This window comes from Delphinapterus leucas, chromosome 14 (genome assembly GCF_059928025.1).
Source record: "Delphinapterus leucas isolate spDelLeu-1000000601 "Yukka" chromosome 14, BTC_Dleu_Yukka2, whole genome shotgun sequence".
In the NCBI taxonomy this organism is placed as follows: Eukaryota; Metazoa; Chordata; class Mammalia; order Artiodactyla; family Monodontidae; genus Delphinapterus; species Delphinapterus leucas.
In genome coordinates this window covers 6,727,187-6,750,592 of record NC_143142.1, presented here as the reverse complement: position 1 = coordinate 6,750,592, position 23,406 = coordinate 6,727,187, and the positions used below count along the sequence as shown (strand labels likewise).

The 23,406-nt window shown below is 51.7% G+C and overlaps 2 protein-coding genes across 6 annotated transcripts; one reads left to right on the top strand and one right to left on the bottom strand.

Annotated features, from left to right (window-relative positions):
* The first annotated feature begins 168 nt into the window (after window positions 1-168).
* Window positions 169-15,363, top strand: MTRFR (mitochondrial translation release factor in rescue). Of its 4 annotated transcripts, none has more exons than XM_022598023.2 (3): window positions 169-306; window positions 9,244-9,551; window positions 11,133-15,363. In XM_022598023.2, exons 2-3 carry the CDS (start codon window positions 9,270-9,272, stop codon window positions 11,373-11,375), a joined length of 525 nt encoding a protein of 174 aa, XP_022453731.1. In that variant the 5' UTR covers window positions 169-306; window positions 9,244-9,269; the 3' UTR covers window positions 11,376-15,363. The 4 variants fall into 4 exon arrangements, 3 of the variants coding, with proteins under 3 accessions (XP_022453731.1, XP_022453730.1, XP_022453729.1); XM_022598022.3 differs by lacking the exon at window positions 169-306 and adding an exon at window positions 315-3,015; XR_016387465.1 differs by lacking the exon at window positions 169-306 and having other exon boundaries at window positions 5,849-9,551; window positions 11,133-12,347; window positions 13,423-15,363.
* CDK2AP1 (cyclin dependent kinase 2 associated protein 1) lies at window positions 14,015-23,400 on the bottom strand. 2 transcript variants are annotated; one of them, XM_022598016.3, is made up of 4 exons: window positions 23,048-23,400; window positions 18,480-18,577; window positions 16,818-16,944; window positions 14,015-14,438 (listed from the first exon to the last, which is right to left on the bottom strand). In XM_022598016.3, exons 1-4 carry the CDS (start codon window positions 23,100-23,102, stop codon window positions 14,371-14,373), a joined length of 348 nt encoding a protein of 115 aa, XP_022453724.1. In that variant the 5' UTR covers window positions 23,103-23,400; the 3' UTR covers window positions 14,015-14,370. The 2 variants fall into 2 exon arrangements, with proteins under 2 accessions (XP_022453724.1, XP_022453725.1); XM_022598017.3 differs by lacking the exon at window positions 23,048-23,400 and adding an exon at window positions 20,823-20,928.
* Window positions 23,401-23,406: the final 6 nt, after the last annotated feature.

Below are 23,406 nucleotides of genomic sequence, written 5' to 3'. Positions count from 1 at the left end.
CGTCCCGCCCCCAGCTCTCACCAAAGAGGGAGGTGCGACGCCCGCGGAAGCTGGGGGGAGGGGGGCGGGGCTGCAGTCAAGTCCTCTCGTCTGATTGGCTCTCTGGGAACCCACGGCAGCTACGCGGGAAAGAAGCCGCAGCTTCCCGCATGCGCAGTTAGTAAGACGGGGGCTCGGGTTTGTGAGGGGGAGCTGCGGCAGGAGTACGGCGCGTGCGCAGGCGCGGGAGTGCGTTTGCGTTCCCGCTCCTGCGGCCATTCCGGTTCACCCAGAACGTTGGGGGCGGGAGCTCAGTCCTGAGGTCAGGTAAGTGTCTGCGGAGAAGCCCGACACCCACACGGTTGCCCACGATTGTTAAGAGGCTCTGGAGAGAGGACTGGGAGCTGGGACCCGTGAATTTCCCCGTTTGCGACCCTGAGTCGCGCAGCCCATTGACCTGAGGCCCCGCTGGCGGTGAGGTGAAGCCGGCCCGGACACCCGAGCTAAGTTTACCCTGGAATGGGTTTACCCTAGGCTGGTGGGGGTCGGCACTGGGGCTCTTCAAGGACTTGGAGGGGCGGGCGAGGAGAACCCACCCTTGTGGAGAAAACAGTTCCACCGAGGCCCGAGGACAAATGGAACGATGCTCGTTGACTTGCTCGGCGGAGCCTTAGGGAGCTGTTAGCACGCAGCTGGGCCTGTTATAGGCATCGTGGGTGTTTTCCTCTTGCCCAGCCTTTCGAAGGACCAGAGAAAACCCTTTCCGTGGGCCCCCAGGCCATCTCACACGCACTGGTCAGTTCGCCTTTCTCAGACGAAAGGTTCTTACCCTTTAAGGTACTTCGAGCTCTTAGATTTTCCTCCGAGTGTCCGGAGCCCGCGATAAAGGGACTTCGCCAGCCTTGTCCTTAGGTGTGCCGGAGAAGCCAGGATGGAGCAGATGTTATTTGCCCTTGGAAAAACAAATCTGCCAAGAGGCACTCCATCTGATCTGAGCCTCCTAAGAATACCTGACAATTTTGTCTCAACAGTAGAAATTCAGCCTCTCCAAAACCCCATCCGTCTATGGGAGAGTTCAAGCTTAAGTAAATCGAACCCTCCTCCCAATTGTGTTAATCCACCCATCAGTATTGTGCTTGTGTTAAAACCCAACCAAAATCAAATCATTTTTAAGCACACGGCTGTTTTCAGCAATCATGTTTCTTTCAAGTCCACCCAAAAACAGAAAACAAAAAGCAGTTTTACCACTAATTTCAGTTGGTTGCAAAATCTGTTACTTGAGATCCTCACACTAGGATGGGAAAGTGGATTCCTGAGATGGCTCCAGGCAAAGGGAGGTGTGTTTCCTTGCAAGAAAAATGTTAACCCCAAAACCGAGTCCTGGAGATTAGTTCCCAACCATGCAAGAGGCAGGAGATCATTGCTTTTTGCTGATGGACTCTGTTTAGTTTGAGTGTGTTTTTGTTTTTGGCAGTGTCATCTTTAGGTAACTTTCAAAAAAAAATCTATTAATGTTTTAATAAGCCAACATGTTCAGAAGCTAGTATTCTAATTAACTGAGTTATCTTGTTAACCAACTGATACAAAATACTCTGGTAAGGTTATTCACACCTTACTTCTTAATTTAGGTTAAGCTCTTTGGTAGCGTCTTAATTTTTACAAATTCAGAATGGAAACTGCTTTTGACTAACTGGTCTAGAGAGAAGCTTTATAAAAACAGAGAGGAGGTTTTTAAAGTCCATAGAAATTATTTCTGAATATAGAAAACAGAAGTAGAAGGTGTCAGAAATTCAAGTATATATTAAGTGTAGGAACTATTCATCTTAATTTAACCCCCCCCTCCTCATACTGGAGATTTTGCATTACTTGTATACAAGCTAACACCACTATTTTATGCCCTTATAAGGGTGCACAGCAAAGGAAACCATAAATAAGACAAAAAGACAACCCTCAGAATGGGAGAAAATATTTGCAAATGAAACAACAGACAAAGGATTAATCTCCAAAATATACAAACAGCTCATGGAGCTCGGTATCAAAAAAAACTATATGATTTTATTATAACATCTTTGTATTGCTCAAGTATTCCTCTTTTGCCACAATGAGCTTTTGAGTGGAGATCTTTCATTCTGATTGGGATAAGATTAGGCTGTTCAGTAGCAGTGGCCGCTAATGGCTTGAGGCATTTAATGTTTGTTAACCAGGGTGTTACTCTGTGTCATTTATTTTTATATACAAAACAGCTTGTCATTGGCGGGGGTTGGAGGAGGGACGTCCTCCACAGCAAAAATGAGGAACTCTAAAACTTTATAGTTTAACCATTGAAGATGAAAAGGAATAATCAGGTGTACATTTAAACGTGACTTTTTTCATCTTTTCTGTCCTTCATGATTTTTTTTTACTATATCAGATAATTACTAAAGATTTCTATGTTTAAACCAGGACTTGCTGTGATGAAGGTAGTTTTTACCTTTCAATTTGAACCTTCTGGGAAGTCACACTATATTCTTGGCATCATAATTCTCTCTTTGGCACCTGATTTCATAGACCACAATTATGACCTCACCAAACAGCATATCTTCGGTAATTTCATGGTTTCCAAGTATTTCTTAAATTGGACCATGCCAAGTAAAATTGTCTGCAGGTCATTTTCTAGATACCTTTTCACTGAGCTTCGAAAACAAAAGTCCATGAAATAATCCGTTTGCAGAGTGGGCTTGTGGAGTGTTAGCCACAGGTTCCTGAGCTTTGTAATGTAGGGATCCTAAGCACCTTACGTTTGTGGTGACGTGTACGATTTTTTTCTCTCCCTCGGTGGTATTACCTCTGTTTTACAGATGTGGAAACGTGGCCAGAGTTGCACAGTGAGTAAATCGTGGAGGCAAGGCATTGATGCAGGTCACGCTGACTACAAAGCAGTATGGCCTTTCAGGGACAAAAAAGTGAGAGGGGGAGTCAAGAAGAGACCGTTGAGGAAAATGAGCTAACGCTTTCTAAGCAGCTGGGGGAAGAACAAATCTGGAGATGTTATGAAAGGTAAAGAAACAAGCAGCAGGAAGGACAAATTTAGTTTAAAAAAATGGACTACCTAATGTTCTTCCAAAATAAGTCTTCCTGAAATATTCCACATAGTATACATCCCTTCTTTTCTTTATCTGTATGAAATATTCACTACGATAACATATTTGAACGTGCTTTGAAAACCTAAGTCCTAAACAAATACGAAGCGTCATTAATGGTAACAGAGTCTTTGAGACTTTTAGAGGAAAATGTGGAGTTTAGTTATTGCTGCTTTTTTAATGTGTTTGTCCTATTTTAATAGTGTAGTTGATAAATTATAAAGTTCCTGTTAGGTGCCATAAATAGAAGAAAATGGCAGTGGTGCACCCAAATAGGACAGGTGTGATCGTGGATTTGAAGTTTTCTGTGAAAAAAAAACTGAACGGGATGTTGGTGTTGTATGAATTGAAAGCTTTTCTTTTTATCTACTTCTTTAGTGTCTCTTGAGCTGTGCAGCAGTAAGCCTATTAAATTTGGACCAAACTCAGAGTAGTTTCCTTTTCCTCTTGTCCTCCCAAATCAAGGATAGCAGCTCTGTTGTCCTTTCCTGCTCAGTCTGTTGTCATTTTCTTATTTGAGAAATAATTCTCTGGGAACACTTACTGTGGCTGAAAGGTGCTCTATCTTGAGTGTAGAGCCCCCAGCCTAGGAAATGACAGGGTCTATTTCAAGTCTGAGCCAAAGTTCCCAGGGGTTCTGTTTGGGGAGGTGTTCAGCCCTCATAAGGATTTCAGGCAACTAGAACAGGAGGATGAGTTAGATGTGAAAAGGAGAGAAAGGCTGCGTTATCTTTACTCCCATTCGGCAGGGAGCACCAGAACCCACTTCTGAGACAGAGATTATCATTAAGCATTTCACAGAAAACCACCCTCTCACTTAGCTTCTGGTGCCGTCAGCTGACCATTTTGTCTTTTTAAAGCTCACTGTGTTTGGTCCTTCACCATCGATTAGGTCATTGTTTTTGAGACCTATCTTATCTCCTTATTCGGGAGGGGGAAGCAAGACCATGACTAAGCAGGTACTCAGCACTCCTGAATTCTGGTCTCAACTTTTTAAACATTATAAACATAAGAAACAATAGCTCTTAAAAGTGTCTGTCCTAGCAGTTGGAAGAACTTGCTAATTCCTGTGTCCTTTGCTTCTCAAACTTCAATGTGCCTCTGAATCACTTGAGGATCTTATTAAAACACAGGTTCTCTGGGACTTCCCTGGCGGTCCAGTGGTTAGGCCTCTGCGCTTTCACTGCTGTGGGCCCGGGTTTGATCCCTGGTTGGGGAACTGAGATCCAGCAAGCTGTGCGGCACAGCCAAAAAAAAGAAAAAAACACACAGGTTCTCATTTAGAAGGTCCTGAGATTCTTCATTCCTCACAAGCTCCCAGGGGGTGCTGTGGCTGCTGCTCTGTGGACCACACTCCGATAGCAAGATTCTAGAGCTACCTTATCCACTACAGTAGCCGCGAGCACATGTGGCTAGTCCAGACTGACATGTGCTGTAAGCGTGGCCACTTCAGCTTTTGCAGATCTCATATAAAAAAATCTAAATAATTTTTTATATTGATGATATGTTGAAGTCCTAATATTTGGGATATATTGGATTAAATAAAGTATATTGAAATTCATCAGCTGCTTTTTACTGGTTTTAACGTGACTGTAAGAAAATTTAGGATTTCACATGTGGCTTGCACTACACTTCTATTGGACAGTGCTGTTCTAGAACATTAATGCAGGGGACTTCCCTAGCGGTCCAGTGACTGAGACTTCACCTTCCAATGCAGGGGATGCGGGTTCAATCCCAGGTCAGGGAGCTAAGATCCCACATGCCTCCCGCTAAAAAAATAAAACATAAAACAAGCAGTATTGTAACAAATTCAATAAAGACTTAGAGAAAGGCAGCTTTAAAAAAAAACACAATGTAATAGAAGCAACGTTTTTGATGTTCTTTTTTCAGATGACCCAGCTTCTCAATCCCCTTGTGACCATTTCACCTGTTCTTTTCGCTCAATTCGATATTCATTTGTCTTCTCCTCCTCTCCCGCCTGTTCTCTCCTTTACACCTTCTCCATCTCCAGCGTTGCCATCATGATCGTGGGGCCTTCATCCAGCAGTCAGACGATCTTAAGGGCCAGGACTGCAGGCAGCAACCACCTCACCTGGGGGCTGGTTGGAAATGTGGAGTCTCAGGCCCCACCCCAGCCCTGATGAGCCGTAGCCTGTTTAACAGGATCCCTAGGGAATTTGTGCATCAAAGTTGGAGCCGCAAGAGCTTTAACAGTCTTTTTTCCTAAAGCACCCCATTTCAGCGCATCGCCACATCTGTTCTTTCGGTTAGTTTAGATGACATTTCTGCAAGGTTGGTACACCATGAAAGTTGTGGCTAAGAGACACTAGTACTCTGCCTTTCTAAAAAATACTTAAACAGTGAATTTTAGGCAAATGGTATCCAGAGGTGGGTCCAGAGTTGAAATCCTATGTCTTCCAGATTCAGATATCCTCTCTCTGTCTCAGAGACACAAAGGCAGTAGCATCCCCTTACCGCTCTCCAGAGCATTTCAGCTGTTGGCGAAACAAGCCTCAGCTCACTGCATCTTGTTTAAATATGTGATTGTTTGCTCTGGTCACAGGCCACATTCCAGAGCTGAGCATGCCACCCATGAGCTAGGTGTCAGTCTTGGTTTCGGCTGACTGTGGAAGCCAGAGGAGGAACTGTGTACCAGCTGGATCCAGTCAGGAAGAAAGGTGCCTAATAGGATGCAGCTTCCAAGTCCCAATAACCAGCCTTCTGGTGACTTGGGAGCACAGTGAAGTCTGAGAACCACTGCTCTATGGCGTGTCATCCATTCCACGCTCTGGCATGTTATCTTACTTACAGATGTCTTAATTTCTCTTTTATGCTACAGGCTCATTGGACCCATCGAGGCCCATGCATGGCACATAGTAGATGTGGAAAATATTCATTGAACAAATTAACATTGCCTGTTTTAAAGGCGTCAGCCCTGTTATCTCTTAACTTGACCAAGTGAGAGAGAGCGTGGCTTTAACCTAAATTGCAGCCAGCTGTTTAGTGCAGACGCCACCCTCCAAGGAAGAGCAGAGCCGAGGGGAGTTGGGGTGGAGAGCCGGCCGGGCCGACGCTTGCACTCATGGGAGGGAACAAGGGTGCGCTGTCGTGACCACTGGTTTCCCCTTACGCACACCGCTTGTGACCATTTTTCTCTTTAATGTCACGATGAGCTCTAATTTGAGCTGCATTTATTGTTCCCCGAAGACTTCGGGTTGTTCTGTGGGTATCACAAAAACTGAAATCCAATCCGTATTCTTCTCTGGGCTTTGGGGAAGTGGAACCATGGGTGTGTTTGTCATTTTTAGCCACCATTGGAGTAGAGCCAGAGCTCCAGGAGATACTAAAAGTATTTGGAATCGTCCTATTGGCTGTTGGAATTAGCTGTTAAACAAAGCAGCCAGTAACTGAACACTGGGGACCTTCTCGAACTCCAGTTGGGTGGGAGACCTTCCTGTGTGTGTCAGCTCTGAACTAGGACAGAAAGGTAGATTTGAAACACAGTGGGCTGGTGACAAAGCAGCTGAGAAAAGCGCTGTCCTCTCCGCCCTTTGTCTGGGAGTTTCACCCTGTCTCAGACCTGCTTCCTTTCTTTGTCGCTGCACTGTATTCCAGTACCATCCTGCCTGGTCAGATTTACTAACGGAAGAGAAGCCCCAAGAGAGGTACTGGCCTCCTGTTCCATGAACCTAATCCAGGGACTAGACACTGTCTGATACACAAAGGAATTCTGTTCTGTGGACTGAAAGCAGAAATAAGGGGAGGGAAATTTTGGACATCAACTTAGTCTCATTCATTTAATCATTATAGGGGAGTGGATTCTTTGTTGTAGAGATTCCAGAGAATGTGCCTGGGTTTATCCTTATCTTTTCCTGAGGATACTTCTGACATATTTCACACACAGTAAACAGAAGCAGTTTTCAAAGCACCATTTTCACTGGCATACTCTGTTTCAAAATATCTCCCTTGGTAGCCACAGAGCACATTACGAACCGACACCACCTTAATTATCATCCACCGGGACTGACAGGACCTGCTCAGAACATGCTGAATATCGTGCTTTTCACAAAGAAGATGTGTCAGTCATAGGATTGAAAACTAGCATGGCCTAAAGCTTGAAGAGTATATTTCATTATATTTATTTTCCATAGAAATAGTAGAGAGATGAATACTGTATTCATTCTAAAAATGACCATGTCATCTGTACTGATAACTGAGAAAGGCACTTGGATTTCAAATAGCAAAATGCACATATTTACAAGGAAGCAATGCCTGCTAGCATGTTTCTGCATTAAGCTTATCTAGCGATCAGTGTTGGGCCCAGTGGATGTTAGCCGTCAGAACTGGTGGGTCAAAGGTAAATGAGCCGAGAGAAACCTAGTGAAATAATTTGGTGGATGGTACGTTACTTTTGGCTGAGGAAGTTGCCTTAGGTAAACTCCAGTTCCTACCTGTGTTGGAGACCAGTTGCCATGAGCTAGAATTTACAAGGTTTCAAGTGGTAAAAGAAGCTGTTTAGAGCCTCACAGGAAGCACTTGTTAAAAAGAGCAATATATCTGTTTTTAGTGCCTACATAATCCTTGATCAAGAAGTATTATGCGAGTGGCACATTTGTAGTTCCCCAAATCTGCCTGGGTGACAGGGTTTTGTTTTTGTTTTTTTTTTAATTCATTTTTGGCTGTGTTGGGTCTTCGTTGCTGTGCACAGGCTTTCTCTAGTTGTGGTGAGCGGAGGCTACTCTTCATTGCAGTGCGTGGGCTTCTCATCGCGGTGGCTTCTCTTGTGGAGCACGAGCTCTAGGCGCGCAGGCTTCAGTAGTTGTGGCACGCGGGCTCAGTAGTTGTGGCTCATGGGCTCTGGAGCGCAGGCTCAGTAGTTGTGGCGCACAGGCTTAGTTGCTCCGCGGCATGTGGGATCTTCCTGGACCAGGGCTCGAACCCATGTCCCCTGCATTGGCAGGCGAATTCCCAACCACTGTGCCACCAGGAAAGTCCTGGTGACAGGGATCTTGCTAAAAACCAGTCTCATGCCTTCAGAGGTATCAGCAAAGCCCTTTCCAGAACACTGTTTTCTCTGACTTTACTCTAAGCCTGGTTGGGTTGCATGGAGAGGGCTTATTCCTCCCATTTTCCAGATGAGAAAATGGGCGAAGGTTGTGACTCCCCCGCCCCGACCCCATTCACATGGGGAATATGTAGATCTCTGAAAAGAGGTGATACCTTTCAGATCCTCTGCCCTCCTCCCCTCGAAAAAAAGCAAAGGCCTGTGATTCACCATACCCTCATGGCTATTATTCTCTATACTATTCGTCAACTAAGACATTTCAGCCTTAGGCTACTCTCGAGTAGTTATTGAAATCTCTTGTTCAGCACCTCTCGCTTTCTTCTTGATTGAATATCTTCTCCGACTAGACTGTGAGCTCCAGGAAGATAGTGTCTTGCCCTCTTTGACCTCACGTCACTCCCTGTACCTCACCTCATACTTGGAACGTAACAGGCACCTTAATAAAAATCAGTTGACTTGGTGGTTCTAAGGATGAGTACCGGTTGGATCATGTGATTGGCAGGCTTCTGAGGGAACAGATGTTCCTATTCAAATCCATGAAACTGGAAACATGAAAAAACAACAATCATGACATTGATTGATAGTGATATTTACTGTGTCAGACTGTTTAAGCTTAAGCTATAAAATAGACTATCACGTTCTGTCGTCTTTCCATTTTTTTGATTTCAAAGATTCTCACACACTTAAATAATGTCCCTTGACTCAGATCCTAATTCTTGTGTGATATACTATGTAATATTTCATTATCAAGTTACAGCCCTGTTCTTTTGAATTTTATACTCAAAGCCTCCCCTTCCTGAGAAAACAACACTTCTGGGTGCTTTGAAGACATTTTTTGGTCTGTTATAAGAAAATATTTATCAGTTGACAAGGCATGTACTGCTGAGAGCACGGTAGACAACGCAGGGCCGGAGAGAGGTGTGTGTTGCTGAGTATCCTGTCTGCACTAATTTCTTAAATCCCCTGCCTGCCAGATGGGTGGTCATCGTTTGAACTGGTTCATAAAAGGTGATTTTAGAACCTGCGGTATAATCTTGAGCGCAGACAAGGCTGAAGGGCTGTCTTTTCTGTCTTATTCAGGTCCTGAGCAGGCAGAGCCACGCACTATGAGCACCTCGGGTCTGTTCCGTTTTCCTACCCCACTGACCAGAGTGTGCATGGTGCCCTGGGGACTCCGGCTCTGCGAGAAGCCGGAACTCTTATCCCCTGGAACAGCGGTCACTCCAGTCCAGGCGGCAGGCAAGAAGGACCACCCTGCTCTGCTCTCCCTGGATGAGAGTGAACTTGAAGAGCAGTTTGTAAAAGGACACGGGCCAGGGGGCCAGGCAACCAACAAAACAAGCAACTGCGTGGTGCTCAGGCACATCCCCTCAGGCATTGTGGTCAAGGTAGAGGAAGGAGGCCGTGGGGGTCCCCTGGTTTCTCCTGAGTGAAAACTTGTTCTCACCATGACCCCGGCAGTAGAGAGACTGCCGGTCTCGTGCCCGGTCCTGAGCGTTTCTCCCAGGCAGAACCTCTGCACAGCGTCAGGAGCGTTTCTCCCAGGCAGAAACCTCTGCACAGCGTCAGGAGCCTCCTTCCAGGATCCTTTGCAGTTGCGCTCTTACTGCTGCTGTCCTTGAACTTGCAGGCCACGGTTCTGGTCGAGCCACTGGGCTGCAGGGTGGCTGCAGAAAGCTCTGCGGCACTGCCGTGGGCTCCAGCCCCCAAGCAGCACGCAGGCCCAGGCTGTCCGCCAGTGGGCTCAGCCCTTAGCCTCCTGGCTGATCACTCAGATGGTCGCATTTTCCATGTCCCTCCGTCCCCTCTTTGGTAAATGTCAGTGACACCTACCCTTCTGGAGAAGGACTGAGTGAGGTAACGTTGGCAACCCAATTTCAGCCCTCAGAGGAAAAATGCCAGGTACAGCTGCCTGTAGGAGTCTTTCTTCTGAATATAAAAAACCAACCTCTGATCAAAATATCGCCAGCTGTCAATACATTCTGAACCTCTAGGAAATGGTGCAGTGCTTTTCTCCTGTCTCCTGGTTTGGTAGCGGCCCACCACCTCTGTGGAACTGCCAGTCCATTCCGTATCCCCAGGGCCCTGAAGGCGGCACAAGCCTTGAGGCACAGCAGAGAGAGCAGAGGCGGGCTTTCGCACACCAGCGGTACCTTTCGCAAGTACTTACATATCACGTGAGCTTGCGGCCGGCCCTGTTCTGAGCCACTTCGTCACAAGCCTACACTCATGATGTGGAATCTGAGGCACAGGGAGGCTCCTGCACCTGCAGGAGAGTCAGCCCAGACCGAACCCAGAGTCTGCTCCCAACAGCTGTTCTTCACTGCCACGTTTCTGAGCCAAGAGCGTATTAGTGAGAATCTCAATCATTTTTCTTTTCCTCCTTGAAAAAAGTGACATTCGTGAGCAACAAATAAAATTCTGAAACCTATTTTATATAGCTTACTCCAAATTTGCTTTTGGTACTATTCTTTCATCCTAATTTCACAGGATTTCTTTTATCAAATTGCTTTGCAAGGCACTCACCAGTGATAACGGAGATATTATGCAATGAGTATTATGGCTGACGAATAATAAAGAGGCTATTTTCCTCCTTCAGAGAGAAGTTTACATGTATAAATGGGGCACACAAAGGGCTTGCTTAGACATACTGGTTGATGTTTTCAAAATTATTTGGGAACTTTATTTGAAGGCTACTGTTACTTCCAAACAAAACAACACTCGTAATATTGGAATAGTTACAGTGAAAGCCACATAATACAGCTGGGGTGTAGGACTGGGCGGGGGCCGAGCAGAGGCAGGAAAGGGTATGGCCTTTGTCCTGTCACTGACCTACTGGGACTCCTGACAAGTGGCTTTCCTTCTGCGGGCCTGACCCCTCTATAAAGGGACTAGGTTGAATTTAATGATTCCTGAGGTCCTGCCCAGAACACACTGGCTTTCACATTATGAAATATTATCTCTTACAGTGCCACCAGACTAGATCCGTCGATCAAAACAGAAAGCTAGCTCGGAGAATCCTGCAAGAGAAAGTGGATGTTTTCTACAACGGTGAAAACAGTCCTGTTTACAAAGAAAAACGAGAGGCAGAGAAGAGAAAGCAAGAAAGGAAAAAAAGAGCAAAGGAGACCCTAGAGAAAAAGAAACTCCTGAAAGAACAATGGGAATCAAGTAAAAATGTGCCCAGAGAAAGGACTGCAGATTCTGACTGAAAGAACCTGCCGGATGGGACTTCGCTGGTGGCGCAGTGGTTAAGAATCCGCCTGCCGATGCAGGGGACACGGGTTCGAGCCCTGGTCTGGGAGGATCCCACATGCCACGGAGCAGCTAAGCCCGTGCACCACAACTACTGAGCCTGGGCTCTAGAGCCCGCGAGTCACAACTACTGAGCCCGCATGCCACAACTACTGAAGCCTGCATACCTAGAGCCCGTGCTCCGCAACGAGAAGCCACCGCAATGAGAAGCCCGCGCACCGCAACAAAGAGTAGCCTCCGCTCGCCACAACTAGAGAAAGCCCACGCGCAGCAACGAAGACCCAACACAGCCAAAAGTAAATAATTAATTTTTTAAAAAAGAACCTGCCGGATGCCTCCAGGGACGGCGTGAGCTCCACCACCAGTGCAGCTGTGACGGGCTCCAGAGACAGCAGAGTTTCTAAACAGCAGACAAACTGTAGTGAATAGCAGTGCATACTTTGAGAATAAAACTGTAAGAAGAAACACGAGGAAGTCATTACTGTAGAAGGAGAAGGGCACTTTTGGGGGGAGGAAAGGCTGTCATTGTGACGCGGGGCTTGGAGGGGCTTCTGGGCAGCTGACAAGAGTTCTGTTTCTTGACCTGGACGGTAGTTAGAAGTATGTCACCTTTTAAGCTATACATTTGTGTGACTGTATCTGTATCTGCATCATGAGGCTTGTGAGAACTTAGTTCCCCGACCAGGGATTGAACCTGGGCCCCGGCAGTGAGAGCGCAGAGTCCTAACCACGACCGCCAAGGAATTCCCCAATGAAAATATTTTCTGAAAAAAAGCATTAATGTAAATAATGGACTTTTTATGGAAAACTATAGAATTGAGTCAAACAATAGCATTTAGTGCCTCGTCACCTGCTGGAAGGTCATTGCTCAGTGATATATAGATGTCATTAAGAGAACAAAAGAAAACAAGATGGCGAAAGATTAACAAGTTAGTAAGTTACTTGCCCATTTACCCCATTAGCTTAATAGACTATATGTTGACAAGTAACCTCTCTGATGTGGAAATACACATGTCATTCTCTGTATGCTGATTTACAAGTAGTAGGTTTATAAAAGATGAGGTTTCAGAAACTTGGGTTTGTGAATTTGGTTGATACCATCCTTCAAGCCGGATCTGACCTTACAAACTGTTTGGGGGTTTTCAGGCATGGTTTGTTAGCACACATCCGGAAGTTTATGCATAAAACTAGTAGGGAAACAAACCATGAGGTGAGAAGGCCACTGTCAGACCCAGGGTCGGCCTCATCCGTGAAGACCAGACTGCATGCACCCAAATAAAGTTCCCTGTGAAGAAGCCAGGGAAGGTCTTCCCACCTCGGAGTAGCCTGGTTCGGAAGTTTAGCTCTACGCAAGGCTCTCGACCTCTGGTTGCAGTGTGCGGGGCCCTTCCCAGGTCCAACCTCCTTTTAGAAGGGAGCCAAGTGAAGCATCTGGAATGGTACACAGAAGACCGTAATAGTGGAAGGGAATTTGGGGAGCTTCAGACAAGAGGGACAGAAGCTTTAACTTCTGTCTCCCCCCTTCTTGAACCTTTTTGAATTTCCTGTCACGTCCACGAAGGAGATGCAGACAAGCCGACTGCCTAGTACCCGTTCCTCCGGCTTTTAGAGCTGTCATGGCTGGGACCTGGCCTTATGCCTGTGAAACTGACCAGGTCCCTCCTTTTGTCTTAGTCTACCCCTCACCACGGTAAATCCTCATTACATTGGGATCGGTGCCTAAGGAATATAGTAAGGATGACCTCAAAGTCCCTTTGGAAGGGACTGTTGGGGACCACCCCATGAATTCTCAACACATCCGAGGCAACCCAGTTTTCCCAGCACCAGAGCAGGTAGTTCTTCCAGTGAGAACAGGATGAAGTAGCTAGCTTGAGTTTAAATGCTCACAGGTTAAGTTCCTAAAAACAGAGTGGCCTAACTTGGGGGAGCACAGAAAGGGCGAAATCAGTAACATCGCCTCTACTCTTGTTTTCCTTCCTGGCACACACTTAACGTCTGCTGCAGTTAAGATGCATCCGTGACGCAGCTTCACCTGATCCCTGCCTTCTGACTTAACCGACACATCCTGTCCCTGGCCTGTTGTGCTACTGATATTGTCACGCAAAATGTTTCTGGACCAGGTGGGAAAATGCCCTTTGACAGGTCTCTCCCCACTCTCGCTGAGGAGCCGTTCTTTAAAATACCACCAAGAATTTGCGGAACCCACATCTTAATACAAGCTGTTAATGAAAATAAGCTTTATTACATCGAGTAATAAATACAAAGATGCAAACAGTTCCATTTTCTTCCAGATGTTTGGATCAACTTACAGGAAAGGCAGAACTGAAATCTACATACAGTCTCAGGAAAAATTTCGGGGATCCTTGTTGGGTTTGGTTTGGGAGGTTGCTCTTCTGTATGTATATAACTTGTGCATTTTAAAAATCGACTTCAGAGCACTAATAGTCATGCAAATGCTTAAGCAAAAAAGAATTTACGTTAAGCAGAATCTATAGTGTATGGGAAACGAGGGGACCAGCTACTAGTTAAGTGTGCTGTCAAGTCCGCACTACAAAAAAATCCCTTCAAGTTGTATCAGCTTATGAAAAGGATCAAAGAACAATCCGGGTAACATAAATGTATTCAAAAGAGGAAAGCGAGACAGTGGTATCTTGGAGGCAAACTAGTTTGCTGTAAGATAGGTAATTTTTACGTGCATCTTTTGAATCAATGCTTTAAAAAACAACAAACACCTGGGTAGTTCCTAACTATTTAAAATGTAACTCCCAATCAACTGCAAAATCTTTCCTCGATCTTACAGACTATAGATTCGGAGCCTAGTGAACCATGGGAGGGGCAGGGGGACGAGAAACCAAACTGTTACCATTTTGAAAACAAAAGTTTCATCTGAACAGGGGAAATGAACTGTAACTTCTCTCCGAAGATGGAAAACCGTCCAGGCTCACAGGGCAGCTAGGACCTGGCATTCCGTTCCGTTTCAGCCAAGCACTCCCGCACCAACCCTCGAGCGTGGATGATGCCTGGAAGAGAAGCAGAGGTGGACGTCAGCCAGCAGCACCCATTCCAGAAGAGGAGGAGGGTCCTTCCAAACCAACTGCGAAACCCTCGGACTGGAGGAACTCGGGACCTGCATCCAACACCCCAAACCCCATCCCACCCCTCAAAGCCAAAACCCCTCTTCACGTCTCCCTAAAAGTTTCTTCCCATGCTCACGGTGACAGCCAGCAAGCTCTCTTTTTATGACATGACTCTCTATTTGAACCATGTTACCATCCAGATGACAGGAGGAAGTGTGTCCCCACCCAAGTTCTTTAAGCAGGGACCCGCTTTGGAGATTCCTTCCACACCTTCAAACCATTATTTTTCCTAAATTCTAGAAAGGGCTTGACAATGTCAGGCAGCCTGGCTGGTTTGGGTGCAAGACGAGTGCTCACTCAGGCCACCTTGGTCCACTGCTTTGTCCTTCCCCCCAGGGGACGGGTGCCATCTCCTGCACTATTATTCTCCCCTCATCTTTTATCTCTATAGTTTGGGAGTTATCTATTGCTTGTTTGGGTTTTGTGGGGTTTTTTTCTTTTTTTGGTTTTACTGAACTTCATGAAATACTGATTTCATTTTAATAGACACTAAGAATCTGCTCCTTCCAAGAGCTGACCCCCCAGAGGGCACTGGGAATGACACCCCAAGTCACTCAGGTGTCCCCACCTCACAAATCTTACCCCCCAGAGCTTCCGAAGACTTTCTGGAAAGGGCTGTGTAGCCACTGTCGCAGCTACTCCACTCCACCATTGTACTGTGAGAGCAGCCGCAGACATTAATAAGCAATGGGTGTGGCCATGTTCCCACAAGTCTTTACTTACAACACTGAGGTCTGAATTTCACAAAATTTTCACATGTCACAAAATCTTATTTTTTTCACCATTAAAAAACGCAAAACATTCTTGGCGCTTGACTCCCTTGTGCCCTTCTTACTTGCTATGATGTAAACTTGGCCACCTTACTGGTCAGGGTGACTGTGGGGCCAGCTGCTCACCCAGGATGTGCCCTGAAGCAGTCACCAGGTGTATCCATGTGTTGACCTGAACTGCCAGCTTTGTTGGGAGGCTGCAGGTCGCCTGTCAGAGAGACTGCGGGGTCCAGCATCTTCCCAGACATTTGCAATCAGGTAACCGGCACTCCCGTTACCAGCACTGTGGGCAAAGCGATGCCCACCTGACCCCCAGGGCTGGATTGGGGGTTAAGCTCCTTCTCTCCCCCGACCCCTCTTCCGTTCCAGCCTCTAACTGCCAGCCCCCCTCCCCACACCTGTGCCTGTTATTCCCCGATCCAGCTCTGCAGTCGGTCAGTCTCTTCACAAAGGTGTCAAGAACCGGCCCACTGCTCTGGGTGGGAGCCTGTCCTCAGCCGGCCTTGCCATCACTGGAGCCGTGGCCTCAACTGCAGCCCCCCTGTCACGCCCCAGATTTATAGCCACAGAACATTTCCCTCTCGATTTTCTCCAAATTTGCTTCTCTAACCTTAAAAAAAAAAAAAAAAAAAACTCCTAAAATTAAATTCACACATAAGCCACCGTGCTCTGAACTGCCACCTTCTAAAATAGAAATCCTTTTCTCCTCTCCACGCCGCTTTCACTTCATGAAGCAGCAAAAAACAACCTATTTCTCTGCCTTCTGAAGTCAGCTGGCCAGTCACCTCTTCACGTGAGTCACTTTCTTCCTGTGGCACCATCCTCCCGCCCTTCCTCCCTCTTCAATCAGGAAAGAACTTCAAAGCATTCTCACTCTCCCGCCCCAGACTGGGACTGACCACACGCCCCCCTGGGCCCCCGCTCCAAGGAGGACAGCAGAGGGCAACGCAGGCCCCCTTGGCCTCATGTCACTGGCCTCACCCAAGTTGGGAGCCTACCTTACAGGGCCGCCCAGGGCTCCTAGGACCAGTGTCGGCCAACAGGAGCAGAGCGGGCGTGAGGCAGAGCTGCAGGATCTGGGTACAAAGACTTTTTTTTTTTTTTTTTTTGGCCACACCATGAAGCTTGCAGGATCTTAGTTCCCTGACCAGGGATCGAACCCAAGGCCACTGCAGTGGAAGCGTGGAGTCCTAACCACTGGACCACCAGGGGAGTCCTGGGGATTCCCTTCTTAGACGCTGCATCTGACAACTGGCCGCCAAGCCCCTTCCATCAGATGTACATCCCACAGACCCACTCACCCAGCCTGACACCTCCACAGCCAACGGTAATTCTGTAACAAAGCGGGAGCCCCTGTGCCGCGGGGGACTCTTCTGTCTGCCACCCTCCGTTTTCCCCAGAAAATCTTTCAAGACAGTTACTAGGCCAGTGCCGTGGGGTCCACCAGCAGCGAGGCGTCACCTGTCATGGGAGTCCCGGGCCCACGATTTACCTCGTTTTAGTCTCTCCATCGCGCTCTTGCTGCCCGCGTAGGTGGGTCTGATCTCTTTCCCCAGCTCTTCGATGATGGCCAACAGCTCAGCGTATTTGCTCTGGGGCACCTGGCTGTTCCCAGTTCCCTAGAATCAGAAAGAAAAGGGTTCAGGAGGATTGAACCCAACCTGACCCCAATGCCGTGGTCAGGACCCCACAGCATGCCAGCTCCACGAGGGCAGGGCTGGGGAGAGGCCCGAGCCGGGGGCAGGTGGTGGAGGGAGGGCGGCCTGGCCCAGACTCCAGGGTAGCTGCGGCCAGGCACGGCCCACCTGGGCGACAAGCACAGAGCAGGGAGCCGGCCCTCTCTACTGTCCCTGCACACTCAAGGCAACCACCCAGCAGTCTGCAGAAAGCCCTTTTATCATCTCAAATGAAAAAAAAAAAAAGACTGGCTTGTTGATAGGAAAGTGGATAGGAAAGTGTTCACTGAGAATCTCCTTGAAGGAGCCGATGGGCGGGCAAGTGATGGGGGGGAGGGGGCGTGCTGAGGGTCCAGAGTGGGCGGAAGAGATGGAGGCCACATGTGGGGTCAGCAAGACCACAAAAACTGCCAGGGACCACCCAGACAGAGCCCAGAATGTATTTAAATTCATCCATCCTCCCCCGCAGGCAGGGGCCACCACACAGAAACCTTTCTCTCCAGAACCCCACAAACAGCCCGAGCAAACACCCGGAGCAGGGAGGCTGGGTCCCGTCGGCCTGTGGGCCTCAGCCGGGCCTCCCTGGCCCCCCCCGCCCCCCCCAACAGCTGCATCAGGGCGGCCACCTCCCCCCAGGCCCTCGCCTGCTCCCAGCTCCTCTGCCGCCTCCGCCTCCTGGCCTCCTGGTCCTTCCTCCTCTCCTCATCCAGCTTGGCAGCAGCCTCCTGCCGCCACCTCTTCAGGGGGTCCTCGCCCGTGCCCGCCTCCCCTCCGGGGGCAGGACGGCCTGGCGGGGCACGGCTCCCAGCCACCGCCTCATCCGTGGGGCCGGCCTCCGTGGCGACCTCGGAACGCGAGTGGCAGCCACGGGAATCTCCCGGCTAGTGGCCCGGGTCCCCTCCCTGGCGGCCAGCGGCCACCTCCCCTGAGGGCCCGCCAACCCGGTGGGGAAAGCAAGTCTCCGCGAGGTTGGGGCAGGGGCGGTCCACAGTCCCATAACTGGTGGAACCAGGTGTAAACCAGGTGTAAAACTGAGGGGCCAGCAGCTCTCGGTGCAACGCACCTGGACTCCACTAGGATATGGGCCCGTCCTCCCTGCAGGGCCCATGACCTTGTGGGGAGTGAGTGGGAGCAGGGCCCCCCTCCTCTGTCCAAGCTCAGATCCAGAGTCAAGGCCAGACCTCACTTCCCCAGGGACCAGGCACGAGGAGGCCCACCAGGGACACACGTGGGGTGGTGGCCCCATCGGGAACTGTGGCTCTCGGGGCTTCCAGCCTTCTTTGGGCTCTCCCACCCCTTCCTGTCACTCGGTGTCCCCCGTGAAACCCCCTGCCACTTCTCCATTCTGATATCTTGAGCCCTGGGTTGAGGAAGCTCAGATGACAGCTCCATCATTTCTACTCCTTTCACCGCTTCCCCTCTGGCCCAGGCCGCCCCTAGGGCCCCTCCCACAGCACATCCCACCCCCACTGCCATACCTGGGTGTAGCCTAGAGATGGCGGCCCGTAGTCACTCAGCAGCTGGCGGTACTGTGATGACGTCGCCATACTGGTGGAGGGCGGGTGGACACTCCCAGCTACAGGGGAGGAGACAGGAATCAGTAATCAAGTAGCCTTGGCTAACTGTATCCGAGGTAAGGACTCTGAGTCCCCCTGCCCAGAACTCATGCCATCAACAGTGGTCTTTTGTCTCTGAGGATACAGAACCCTATTCCTGTCCTCTAGTTTGGCCACAGCTGATACTCCGCGTAGATGACTGATGGTAAAATGTAGCTAACAGACCACTGCTCTTCACGCCCACCACCACAGCAGACATTGCTAATCAATCACAGAAATCCTTCCCATACATGCAGTCAAAACTGGTAGCAAAGACAAAAGCTGCTGCTATTCTCAGCCTAACCCTTGCAAGTCCCCTTTTCCTGGGTCCTGCTCCCCAGAGGTTGATATCCTAGAGACACATGGCTGCCACAAGAGCCCATCTGCTACTAAGGCTGGTCCACACCTGGGCTGAGACTTCCTGTGTGCCCAAACCTCTGCTGGAGTATATGGTGAGGAAGACAGGGGAAGATCTGGAGGTTGTTGAGACCCAACCCTGGCTGGGGACTGGGGTACTGGACACAAAGTCAGAAATCTGAAGCACATCACAGCCTGTCTGTGTGTCCTTGGACAAGCCCCTCAACCTCTCTGAGCTCCTGTCGCCCCTCCCCAAAGAGGGAACAAGACTCTCGGCAGTCTGAATCTATGCCCAGCTGGCTTCATCCCCACGGGGGAGGCGTAAGACCCCACTTACGGACTGTTACACTGGGAGACACTGTCCCTCAGCAGAGGGACCACGGGGGGCCAGGGCCCGGCTCAGAACGGAGTCTCCTGCATGGGGGGTGGGGAGGCCCTCAGCAGGGAATTTTCCAGCTCCAGCTCAGTAGCTGGAAGCATGCAGACCCATAATGGCGTCCGAGTGGTCATTAGCAAGTAAAGGATGTCCTGCAGAATTACGAACAGCGGTAACCATGGAGAATCTACCTAGCCCTCCTCAGCAGCTGCCCGCATGCCTCCACGCCCGGCCGGGGAGCAGCTTCCCCTCTGCCTGCCTTCCCCGGAGCCAAACTGTCTCTCTCTCCCGCACACGGCGGGCTCTGCAGACTTGGCCCCCGGGGATGGACAGCTGGTGCCAGGCCGGCCAAACCGACCAGCTGCTCATCTGGTGTGGGCAAGGGGAGGGGGCAGGGGAGGAAGGAAGTTCAGGAGCTCAGGCTGCTGGAGCTGGAAGGGGCCCTGGAGCCCCTCACTGCAGAGACAGAAACACAGACCAGAGAGGGCGGGCACTGCCCCAGGCCACACAGCACAGAAGAGACTAACACACTGCACCTGTCCCTCTGTCCAGGAGCCGCAGACAGCTTGGTACCCGACGTGTCTTCCTCGGTCTCAGGACTGCCTGGGTTTCTCCACTGGGACCCAGATTTATGCTCAAACACAGGATGCCCAGTCAGGAAACGTGAATCCTGCCACGTCTAAGCTGGGACTGGGCACAGCACTGCGCTCCTCCGAGCCTCACCACCACGCCTCTACAGTGGGGTAGCTGAAACACCTGTGCTGCAGAACCACACCTCCGTCTGAAGCAGCTGCGGGTGTGCAGTGACCAGAGCACAGGAGTGTGGCAGGGCGGGTGACCCCCAGCTCCCCTCGCCACATCAGCCAAGCCCCAATTTCCTGACCCTCTGATGTGGGCGGTGAGTGCAGTCTGGGCAGCTCAGGCTTTGCTGCCCCAGGCCAGGGTTCAAGTCCCGCCCACCACAACTTACCACGCCTCTCCGAAAGGCCGCAAGACTGTGTGTGTGTGTGGGGGGGGGGGGGTGTCTACTGCACCGCTCGGCACTTCAAGCCATCTAGAAGATTCCAGCTCCCTGGCAGGAGGTGAGCTGGACACCTCTGGTTCATTCTCTGCACCACCTCCTGCCCTCCTCTCGCTGCAAGTCTGTATTTCTTGCCTCCCCGACCCATCTTCTCTCCCACAGCCAAGGGCTTGGACTAGGAGCCAGTCCAGCTGCGCCATACGCGGCTGTGTGACCTAAGACAAGGCCCTTCCCTCTCTGGGCCTCAGTTTCTCCATCTGTTTGAGGTGATGGTTCCCACCAGAATGTCTCAAGGGCCTAGATGCTGCTCCTTCAGGGTGCCGGGGTTAGGTCCCGGGGGGCTGATCGGAGGAGGAGGAATGGGTTGGGGGCTTGGGGGATGGGAGTCAGGCAACAGCTCGGAGCTTGACTTTCCCACGGCCTGGGTGATGTGGTAGGTGACCCCGACTGTGTGCCAGCGCCAGTCCCTTACTCGGTGTTCAGAGGGGGGTGTCTGTGGCCCTGGAGAGAGCTGGCGGAAGGGCCCCGAGTCCCACTCATGCCCACACCTTCCTGCAGACACAGCGGCCGGCTGCCGGAGGCCTAGGAGAAAACCAGACCGGGCGTGAGCACAGCCGTCACAGAGCATCGCAGACAATGCGTGTAGTGTGCGGGGGACCAGGGAGGGCCCGGAGCCCAGGGAGGGACTGGCAGAGGCCAGCAGCTCCTGGGGCCAGCCGCGGCTCCCCGCCCCCAAGCCAGACAAAGAGCGCCCGGGCCTGGGGAGCTGGCGGCCTTCCCGCCACTTGGGGCGCCTGGGGGGGCTCTCCGGCGGGGAGGCGGGGGCTTTGTCTAACTCCGCCACTGCCACCGCCGGCCAGGCCGAGGCTTGGCAACTCTCGAGCAGGAGGCAGGGCTGGAGGGTGTGAGGGATGATGACAAGGAAGCCGGAGGAGCGGCAGCCGAGAGTCCATCTTGGATGCAAATGGCACGGGGAGATCCGGCCTTTCTAAAGGGGTCCACGGGGAGGGGGGCGGCCCCACCAAAACACCAGAGACCTGGGGACCTCAGCAGTCCTCCTGGAGTTCACCGCAGGAGAAAGAAGAAAATCTGTGTACAGGTGCTAGCCAGCCCAAAGGGCTTCGGAGTCCCCAGCGGGTGCCTCTGTCACCCTGTGACCCCAATCCCCTAAGGGCCCCATTCAGGGCGCCGGCCTCAACTGCACCAGGGCCGGCCTGAGACTTCCCGCCAGTCCGGGCTGGCAGCAAGACCCTCCACCCATCCCACCCCGGAGTCAGATGAGGGAGACAGTGAGAAATACTGTGGCCACAAAGCCCGTCTTGGTAAGGTGTGCAGACCCCAGAAGAGGTGAGAACATCTGAGGAAAAAACAGGGGCTCTTGGGGCTTAGCGCCCACATTTGACCAACTCAACTATCCCCCACCCCGTCCTTCCACCCCCTGAATCTTAACCCTTTCCAATCCCCAAATTTGGGTCCAAGAAGTTAAATACACACACACACACACACACACACACACACACCTATACACACATATGCATATACATATATTGCTTTCCTGGGGGCCTCTTCAAATTTTTGGAGTTCTGGAGTCAACATTCGGAGACAAGGCCCAAAACTTTCGGCCAACTGCCGGCGTGGCATTTCTGACCAGCAAGGCCAATCCCCTCCCTCCCAAGCCCCCTCCATGCGCCTCGCTTTTTTGGAAGTTTGTTTCCCATCAAGAGTCTAAAGGAGGAGAACCTTGGTGAAGGGACAAAGCCAGTCCCCTCTGAACCCACAATTTCACCTATCGCCCTCGGTCCCTGGGGCAAGACCCTAGGCACAGCCTAAAGCTGCCTGACAACTTCTGCAGGAGTTTCCTGGGACCGCCCAGCTCCAGCCCCAGGGAAAGGAGAGGACGGCCCCTCCGGCTTCCGAAGGAGGGGGCCTTCTAAACCCAGACTTGGGGGCTCCGAGATGCGGGGGCCCCGCTGAAACGACGCCCCCAGCCGCCGCCTCCAGGCTCTCCGAGGCCCCCGATCTCCTCCTACTTCTCTCCGCGCACGCCTGAAGGGACCTCCCGTGCGACCCATTTTGAGCGCCCCGTCCCACGCGCCAGGCCGGGCGGGCGCCCACCGACGATCTCCACTGCACCGCCGGTGACCCCAGCGGCCCCGCTCCCTCGGGGTCGGCTGCACCTGGCACGCTCGCCGCCCCGCAGCGCCGCCCGCGCGTGGCCCGGGTTTGCTCACGTGCACGCCTGCCGCCCAGGACCCCTGCCCGGACCTGCCCCCAGCTCCCTAAGGGCGGCCCGCGCCGGGGTCCCAGCGCCCCGCTCCCGGCGCGGCCCGGCCGCTCCCGACTCCCGCCGGCAGGGGCCCTCGCCGAGCCGCCCAAAAGCCAAGGAAAAAGGAGCCGAGAAAGCCTCCCCCGCCCTCGCTCGCCGCGCTCCCCACGAGCCCTCGGCCGCCGGCGTGGGGGGGACCGCGGCGGCCGCCCGTGCCCCGGGCCCCGGCCCGGCGCGGGGCGCACCCGCGAACTTTGGCAGGGCGGGCACCGGAATCATGGCGGCGGCCGCCGCGCTGCCCCGGGCCGGGACCCGGTGCCCGCCGACCCCGGCCGCCGCGGGCCCCCGGGAGCCGGGGCCGGGCGCGCGGACCCCCAACTTGGCGGCACTTGGGGCGCGGCGCGCGCGGCCCGCGGGGCGCACTCACTCACCGGCGTTGAGGGAGGCGGCGGGCATGTGCGCGGTCAAGTTCGGTTTGTAAGACATCCCCCCGAGCGGCGGGGCGCGCCGGGGCGCAGCGGGGCCCGGCCCGCGAGGGCGGCGGCGAAGGCGGCGAGGCCGGGCGGCAGCGAGGCGGCCCTAGCGTCCGTGCGCCCGTCCGTGCGCCCGCCGAGCTCCCGCGCACTTTTTGTTGTTGACGGCTCGGGCCGCACCGGCAAATATGGCCGTCCCTCACCCTGACACCCGCTGCAGTATATCACCCATACATCGGGCGGGCGCGCGGGCGCAAGGGCGGCCGCAAACTTTGAGCGGAGCCAGCGGGGCCGGCCCGGGCCGGGAGGGGGCGGCC

What these genes read in the sequence shown, in the direction of transcription:
- MTRFR (XM_022598021.3), top strand. Translation starts at nt 9,138, where the DNA reads ATGGGTGGTCATCGTTTGAACTGGTTCATAAAAGGTGATTTTAGAACC. An exon ending in CCTCAGGCATTGTGGTCAAG is followed by an intron (nt 9,552 to 11,132) that starts GTAGAGGAAGGA and finishes TATCTCTTACAG; the next exon opens with TGCCACCAGACTAGATCCGT.
- CDK2AP1 (XM_022598016.3), bottom strand. Translation starts at nt 23,102, where the DNA reads ATGTCTTACAAACCGAACTTGACCGCGCACATGCCCGCCGCCTCCCTC. An exon ending in CGCCGCCTCCCTCAACGCCG is followed by an intron (nt 18,578 to 23,047) that starts GTGAGTGAGTGC and finishes CCTCCCCTGTAG; the next exon opens with CTGGGAGTGTCCACCCGCCC. An exon ending in GATGGAGAGACTAAAACGAG is followed by an intron (nt 14,439 to 16,817) that starts GTAAATCGTGGG and finishes CTTCTCTTCCAG; the next exon opens with GCATCATCCACGCTCGAGGG.